Source organism: Oryctolagus cuniculus, chromosome 17 (assembly GCF_051225735.1).
Source record: "Oryctolagus cuniculus isolate XC-2025 breed Fujian yellow rabbit chromosome 17, ASM5122573v1, whole genome shotgun sequence".
Lineage (NCBI taxonomy): Eukaryota > Metazoa > Chordata > Mammalia > Lagomorpha > Leporidae > Oryctolagus > Oryctolagus cuniculus.
The window spans coordinates 20,912,505-20,920,763 of NC_142883.1; the positions used below are offsets into that span (position 1 = coordinate 20,912,505).

At 56.8% G+C, this 8,259-nt stretch overlaps 1 protein-coding gene across 2 annotated transcripts; it reads right to left on the reverse strand.

Annotated features, from left to right (window-relative positions):
• Positions 1-8,259, reverse strand: GAST (gastrin). Of its 2 annotated transcripts, none has more exons than XM_002719385.2 (3): positions 8,035-8,259; positions 277-496; positions 1-170 (listed from the first exon to the last, which is right to left on the reverse strand). In XM_002719385.2, exons 2-3 carry the CDS (start codon positions 485-487, stop codon positions 67-69), a joined length of 315 nt encoding a protein of 104 aa, XP_002719431.1. In that variant the 5' UTR covers positions 488-496; positions 8,035-8,259; the 3' UTR covers positions 1-66. The 2 variants fall into 2 exon arrangements, with proteins under 2 accessions (XP_002719431.1, XP_089173798.1); XM_089317672.1 differs by lacking the exon at positions 8,035-8,259 and adding an exon at positions 2,713-2,811.

The window sequence follows — 8,259 nt, forward strand, 5'->3', positions numbered from 1 at the left end:
GTTTATTCTGTTTCCTGGGGCAGGGCTGGGCTGGGCTGGCAGCAGGCTGGGCTCAATAGCCTGCTTCTAGGGACGCAGCTCCGGTTCCTCAGCGCTGCGGCGGCCGAAGTCCATCCACCCGTAGGCCTCCTCTTCTTCCTGCAGCCATGGACCCTGCTTCTTGGACAGGTCTGAGGAGCCGAGAGGAGGTGAGAAGGGCGGGGAGGACACTTAATCTCCAGGACAGAGGCCAGGCAAGCTGGGTGGGGTGGGGTGGGTGGGATCTGCCACTCCTACCTGGCACGAGGTGTGGGGCAGCCTGGGCCCCCAGCTGCCTCCGGTGGTGAGATGCTGGGCCCGGCTGATCCAACCAGCGTGGCTCCAGGCCCCTGCTGGCCACCGGACCCGAGGGTGCATCCTGCGGCTGGGAATGGGGCTTCCGAGAAGCCTGGCAGAAGGCGGCCAGAGCCATTGCCAAGACCAGCACAGACACCCACGGTCGCAGCATCTTTCTTGTCTGCAAAGAGGACAAGGGCCAGATCTTCAGGTGGAGCCATCCCCTGGCAGGCCCAGAGGCAGGGGACTGGACCAGAGGATGCAGGCAGGTCTGTGATTTTGTGTCCAGCCCCCAGGCCCTGCCTCTTTCCTCCTTAACTACCCCAATCACAACTGCTGCTTGTCTGTGAGAGATTCAAAACTTAGGGAGGCAGGCCTTTGGCCTGGCAGGTGAGACCCTGGTTGGGGCACCCACACCCCGTATCAGCCTGGGTTTGAGTCCTGGCTCTGCTCCCACTTCCAGCTTCCCGCCAAGGCAGACCCTGGGAAGGAAGAGGTGAGGGCTCAAGTCCTTGGGCCCCTGCCACCCACGTGGGAGACCCAGATTGAGTTCCCGACTCCCAGCTGTGGCCCTGGCCCAATCCTCCTCATTTTGTGCATTTAAGGAGTAAGTCAGTGGATGGGAACTCCCTCCCTGTCTTTGTCTTCCGGTCTCTCAAATTAAAAACAACAACAACAACAACAACAATAAACCCGGAGTGGTGTTTTCCAAACTGCTCTGCAGATCCTGAGGCCCTGTCAGTGGCTCTGTAGATGTTTACAGCTTGTGACTTAAAGTGGACCTGAACCAGGACATCAGAGGGACATCCAGGGGCTGGCATTACCGCACAGTGGATTAAGCAGCTGCCTGTGGCAATGGCATCCCGTAGGAGTGCTGGTTCAATCTGTATCTGCTCCACTTCCCATCCAGCTCCCTGCTAATGTGCCTGGGGAGGCAGCAGAGGACGGCCCAAATCCTTGGGGCCCCGGCACCCACGTGGAGACCTGGATAAAGTCCCAGGCTCCAGCTTCAGGCTGGCCGAGCCCCAGCTGTTGCGGCCATTTGGGGAGTGAACCTGTGGATGAAAGATCTCTCTCTCTCTCTCTCTCTCTCTCTGTCACTCTTTCAAATTAATAAATCCTTAAAAAAAAAAAAATAGGGCCACACAGGCCCGAGGCATCAAGCACACACACTGTGAGGTGAACCAGGTCGTCTGTGGTGCGGCCCGTCGGCCAGCCCTCAGAGGAGTGGTCCTGCTGTCATTCTTGCCTAACGAGGAGTGTCCTGTGACCGTAACTCAGCAGATAGAAAAAGCCGTCACCGTCTGCAACAGCATGTAGGGTGAGCCGGACTTAGGGAAGCCAGAGCCCAGCTCTGTTCTCCGGAATCTCTTTCAGCCTCCTGGTCTACCTGGCTTCATCACACACAAGGATAAACATTTCTCCTGGCAAGAAAGAGTACGTTTGTGCTCATAAAATACCGCTTTCAACGGTTTTTCAGAATGAGCTTCTGTCAGGTTGCCTTTGGGAGAAGCAGAAATTGCAGACTCTGTGATGGAGCGAGGGGCCCTGCAACGCGAGCATTGGGCGGCCACGAGTCTCCGTGTCCTTTCCACCCAGGTTCACTGCAATGAAAAGCACACGAGGCCGGTGGCTGCCGCACTGGGCAGCGCCGACCTGCAACAGTGCTGTCCTCATGGGAGTTTCTTTTGGACAGAACTTGAGATGGGATCCAGGATGGAGCCTGGGTTCCAGTCCCGGCCCTGCCCAATAGTTTGCATGATTTTGATGGCCTGGGTTGTGGTGCGGTGGGTTAAGCCACCGCCTGTGATGCTGGCCTCCTATATAGAAACCAGTTCGAGTCCCGGCTGCTCCACTTCCCATCCAGCTTCCTGCTAATGCTCCTGGGAAGGCAGCAGAGGATGGCCAAAGTGCTTGGGTCCCTGCCATGTGGAGACCCGGATGGAGTTCCAGGCTCTTGGCTTCTACCTGGCCCAGCCCTGACCGTTGTGGTCATTTGGGGAGTGAACCAGCAGATGGAAGATCTTTCTCTATATATATCTTTTCCTCCCTCTCTCTGTGTGTTTTCAAATAAAATATATGAGCAAGTCTTATCTTCCCTCTGGGCCTCAGTTCCCTCATCTGAGAGTTGGGGAAGGAGGGTGGAGTGAGAGGGTCCGGGCAGGGCGCTGGCTGAGGCAGAAGGGTAGGTGCCAGATAAGGGCTGGGAATGCCTGGGGTGGGGTGGGGGATGGGTCTGGTAATAGAGCTGAGACCTAGCTCCACCCTGGCCCAAGGGAAGAGTCCTGGCCCTGGGGGCACCAAGGCCTGCCCTGGACTCTGGCTAGAGACCTGGTACTTTGATGGGGAAGGGGGTCCCCCTTCCCAGCCCTCCCCACCCCTCTTGGGTGTTCTCACCTGCAGCACTGGGAGATGGGCAGTGCAGTGGCGACTGGATCAGCTCTCTGCTCTGCTGGGTGCTCTGGGCCTGCCTTATAAACCCTCCAAGTCCCTCCCAAGCCCTCCTCCCCCCGTGAAGTCAGGCTGGTGAGAGGAACAGGCATGGGGCACAGGTACCACCCATCCGCCTTTCCCCCATTCAGTATCAGCGGGGGCGGGGGGAGCGGAGGGGCAGGTAGAGATGAAGGGTGGGGGGCGGGCGGCAGTGAAGGGCTGGCATGAAGGGCGGGCAGGAGACAAGTTCTGGGGTTAGGAACAGCCCACCCCATATCCTTGGGGTCAAAGGCCTTAGTCTATGCCCCAGGGTGGGGTGGGTGAGGGGAGTGAGACTCAGAGCAGGCGTATTGCATCATAGGCTAGTGTTTGATGAGCAAGAAGTGATGTGTTGATCCCCTGTCGCCTCTCCTGGCTCAGCAAACAGGACGTGCTGTGGTTATCGGGAGTAATGGGCCATGGGCTAATGGCTCTGCCCTCTCTGCCAAGGGGCTCACCTCCTGGTCACCTCCAAACTCCCTTCACCCTCCCCTCACTGTGGGAAGCCCTCAGGACTCCCTATGCCCTCTGCACTCTGTTCTCTGCACTTAGGTCTGCTGCTCATCCCCTGCCCCTTCCACCGCCCCTTGCAAACCAACATTCCAAAGCCAGTTCTTCCAAGGGTCTTGCATTTCCAGGCTGTTTGTTGTTGTTGTTGTTTTAATGATTTATTTATTTACTTATGAGGCAAAGTTACAGACAGAGAGGTCTTCCATCTGCTGGTTCACTCCCCAGTTGGCCGCAACGGCTGGAGCTGGGCCAATCCCAAGTCAGAAACCAGGAGCTTCTTCTGGGTCCCTCACGGACTTGGGCCTCCTCTTCTACTGCTCTCCCAGACTATCAGCAGGGAGCAGGATTGAAAGTGGAGCAGCTGGGACTCGAACCGGTGTCCATATGGGATGCTGGCACCACTGGAGGATTCTTAACCTACTACGTCACAGTGCCTGCTCCAAGGCTGCCTTATTTTGTAATCAAAGAGAGATAGAAGTATGCATGAAGACTGGCCTTGTGGTGCAGCGGTTAGCTGCTGCCTATGACATGACCTTGGAGTCTCAAATGTGCACTGGTTTGAATCCTGGCTGCTTCACTTCTGATCCAGCTCACTGCTAATGCTCCTGGGAAAATGGTGAAGATGGCCTCAAGTGCTTGGGCCCCTGCCACCCACAGAGAGACTCAGATGGAGTTCCTGGCTCCTGGCTTTGGCCTGACCCAGCCCCAGCCATTGGAGCCATTTGGGGAGTGAACCAGCAGATGGAAGATTTCTCTTTCTTTCTCTCTCCCTTTCTCTCTCTCTGTGTACCTCTGCCTTTCAAATAAATGAAATAGTTTTTTTGTTTAAGAGAAAGCATTCACAACTTTTCAATCTAAACGTGCATCTTAAATGGTTAGCACACAGAGGCGTGTCAGAGCTGTTCCAGAAAACACAATGGTTGGCCAGCGCCGCGGCTCACTAGGCTAATCCTCCGCCTAGCGGCGCCAGCACACCGGGTTCTAGTCCCGGTTGGGGCGCCGGATTCTGTCCCGGTTGCCCCTCTTCCAGGCCAGCTCTCTGCTGTGGCCAGGGAGTGCAGTGGAGGATGGCCCAAGTGCTTGGGCCCTGCACCCCATGGGAGACCAGGAAAAGCACCTGGCTCCTGGCTCCTGCCATCGGATCAGCGCGGTGCACCGGCCGCAGCGCGCCGGCCGCGGCAGCCATTGGAGGGTGAACCAACGGCAAAGGAAGACCTTCCTCTCTGTCTCTCCCTCTCACTGTCCACTCTGCCTGTCAAAAAAATAAATAAATAAAAAAGAAAAAGAAAACACAATGGTGCCCATGCTGACTTATTTGATCAAGTGTGTCTTGACATGGACAGAAGTAATGAGCTCTAGGCTGTTCTGGATCTTTCCATGGCTGGAACAAGAGGTTTTTGCCCTTGGACGTGCGTCATCGGGGCCCCCTCCTTGTCTGGGGGTGTTTTGATGCCCCTTGGGTCTTGGATGAGGGCAGCGGTACCCACGCTCAGCCAGTCCTGCTGAGAATTCATGAGTGATGAAGGATGCAGGTGGTACGGTGTCCATGGCAACCGGCGGGCAAATGTTCCTGTGAATAACCGCTCCAATCCAGAGCAGGACACGGTGACTCAGCAGACGGAATAGACAAAAATGACAAAAACAGTGCCGGCACTGGGGATAATTAATTGAATTGCAGCGTCTCAGAGATGGAAGGCCTTTGAGGGGCTGGGAGGGGGATGGAGATGCTCGTGTTGCTATGGTAATGGACAATTAGGAGCTTTCAGCAGAACCCTGGTTGTGCTAGGGCCCACGACCAGATTTCTGCACCCCAGCGGGGGTTCTGACCCTGGTTGCTCTCCGCACGCAGGCTAACTGCAGAAGGGATGGCAATTCCACCAACCAGGAGCCTGCCTCCTCTGCACCGGGCACTGCGGTGGGGGTGTCACTGCGGCACTGGCAGGCACACAGGAGGGCGGTCATGTTCAGGGCTGAGAGAGGCGGCCCCTCCCCAGGAGCCACAGTTCTGGGAACTGCATGTTCCCTCTTGAGGACCTGGGCTGATGGGGAGGGAAAAGGGGCTTCCTGCTCCTGCTCTTTTCTGGGCGGCGGAGCTTCCGGCTCGATCCTCTCTGAGCTGCTTTCTCCTCCAGGCAAAGAGGAAAGAGCAGAGGGGCTTCCTGTGCCGGCGATGTTGAGAGAGTACCGTGCACAGCACCTGGCATGGCTGGCTGCTAACTCACCTCGCACCTTCTCCCCTTGTCCTTTCCCGACCTCAGCAACTGCATTTGAGAAATGGGACCACGAATTCCTGCCTCGCAGATCTGCGATCTGCAGCAAGATCTGGACACAGGGGCTGGCGTGGTGGTGTGGCGGGTGAAGCCACGGCGTGTGACACTCACATCCCACATCAGAGTGCTAGTTTGGGTCCTGGCTGCTCTGCTTCCAATCCAGCTTCCTGCTAATGTGCCTGGGAAGGCAGCAGAAGATGGACCAAGTACTCGCGCCCTGACCAAGATGGAGTGTCAGGCCCTTGGCTTTGCCTGGCCCACCCCAGGCCACTGAGGCCATTTGGGGGGTGAGCCAGCCGATGGAAGTTCTTTCTCTCCCCCCTCTCCCCCGCCACTCCACCTTTCAAATAGATAAGGAAAAATTTTATAAAATATCTAGGCATGAATGTTGCACGCTCTGGGAGCTTAGAGGAGAGTAAACCCCTGAGAAGCACTGCCCTCGGAGCCCAGGTTTTGCCCTCGCACTGGCCATGACACAGAGTGACACTGCTCAGCTGCTGCTGCGGGAGGGTCAGGGACAGAGTCTGCGGAGGCCGAGCCTCCGAGAGGCCATCACCATCACCTACCCGAGCACAGGGTAGTTTAAAAAAAAGTTTGTTTGAAAGGCAGAGTGACAGATCTCCCAACTGCTGGTTCACTCCCTAAATGCCTGCAACAGCCCGGGTTCAGCCAGGCCAAAGCCCGGCACCTGGAACTCCATTTTGGTCTCCACGTGGGTGCAGGGACCCACATGCTTGAGCCACCATCCGCTGCCTCCCAGGGTGTGCGTTAGTAGGGAGCTGGATGAGAAGCAGCGGCCGGCCTGGGGTGGAGGTGTCCCAAGCATCGACGTAACCCACCTCGCCCCAGGCCTGCTCCCTCTCAGGGGGTTTTGGAAGTGGTAAGGCCAGGATTCAAATCCTGATTCTGACCCTGAACTAGTGGAGGGTCCGATGGCTGGGCCTGCCAAGCTGGAGATCAGACCCCAGTCCCTGGGACCCGGCCCCTCCCTGCAGCCCCTGCCCCCATCCTCCCCGTTGACAGCGCTGTGTGCCAGACCCTGACAAGCGCTCTGCGTGGATGCATGCAGTTACTCTGCACCGCGGCACTAGGGTCTAAGAGCTTGTGTGCTCCCATCCTACAGATAAAGAAACTGAGGCTCAGAAGGGGGAAGCGATGGCATCTGGAATCCTCACACTGTAGAAGGTGGTGTGGTCTGAAGGTCAGACCTCTGTCCTTCCAGTGTGGGCGTGGCTGGCAGAATGATGATCCCCGCACAACATGACCACACCCCAATCCCTGGGACCCATAAACAGGGGTTGGTCCATGGCAAGAGATGCTGCAGGTGTAGTTTAGGTCCTTTTCTCCCTGTGTAACTCTTTTTTTTTTTTTTTTTTTGACAGACAGAGTGGACAGTGAGAGAGAGAGAGAAAAACAGAGAGAAAGGTCTTCCTTTTCCGTCGGTTCACTCCCTAGTGGCCGCTGTGGCTAGTGCGCTGCAGCCGGCGCACGGCGCTGATTCGAAGTCAAGAGCCAGGTGCTTCTCCTGGTCTCCCACGCAGGTGCAGGGCCCAAGCACTTGGGCCATCCTCCACTGCACTCCCGGGCCACAGCAGAGAGCTGGACTGGAAGAGGAGCAACCGGGACAGAATCTGGCACCCCGACCGGGACTAGAACCTGGTGTGCCGGTGCCACAGGCGGAGGATTAGCCTGTTGAGCTTCGGAGCCGGCCTAGGTGGCAGACTTTTGAAGAGTCTACTCTGGATTACCTGACTGGACCCAGTCTGACCACACAACCCCTAAAACGGACAACCGTCTTCAGCTCAAAGCAGAAGAGATGTGGCTGCAGGACAAAGCAGAGATCTGAAGTCTCGCGAGGATGCCGGGGGCTGGCTCAGAGGTGGGAGCAGGAGAGCAAGGGATGCAGGTGGCCTTGTGGAGCTGAGAGAGGCCACGACCCCAGCCCCACACTCGCCAAGGGCTGAATGGGGCTGACCCCAGGAGGAGTTTGGGTCTCCAGAAGGGACACAGCCCTGTTGGTACCTTGGTGTTGACCTTGGGAGACCCTCAGCCAAGGGCCCAGTGAGCCACCCCTGCCTGGGTTTGTGCCCTACAGAACCAGGAGGGAATCAGTGAGTGCTACCTTAAGCCTCTAAGCTGTGGTAATTAATTATAGCAGCAGGAGAAAACCAACACAAGGGGCTGCAGTTTCGAGAAGGTTCCCATTAGGAATCCTGGCGCTGCGCGGATTACACGTGAGCTCTCAGATAGTTGCAGCATTCTTTCCAAATCCTGCCATCGAGGGAGATGTTCTTTAATGCATTTTGACCTTTCCAGTGTTCTACATCCATTCCAGTTACTGAGCCCCTGCTGGGAGCCAGGTCTGGATGAGGCCCCTTGGGGAGAAGAGGAAACTGTGATGGGTCCTCTCATAGCTTTGGTGCATTCTAGGAGCGCCCACGTGCGTGTACACACACACACCACTAACCTGAATAATCACTGTGTGAAGGGAGACTGTTCCATGTAGAGGGAGGGGCTGCAGCAGCAGCCCTGCACACCCGGCACGGCCCTGCCCACTAGGGCTCTGGGAAACAGATTGATGAGTTGAAACCGCTGTCAAGCAGGCAGTGCCTTGGCTGCTTAATTTGTTATTGATAGCGGAAAAAGGAAAGATTGGCCATGACTTAGTCACCCTGCCCCAGGCAACTCAGAT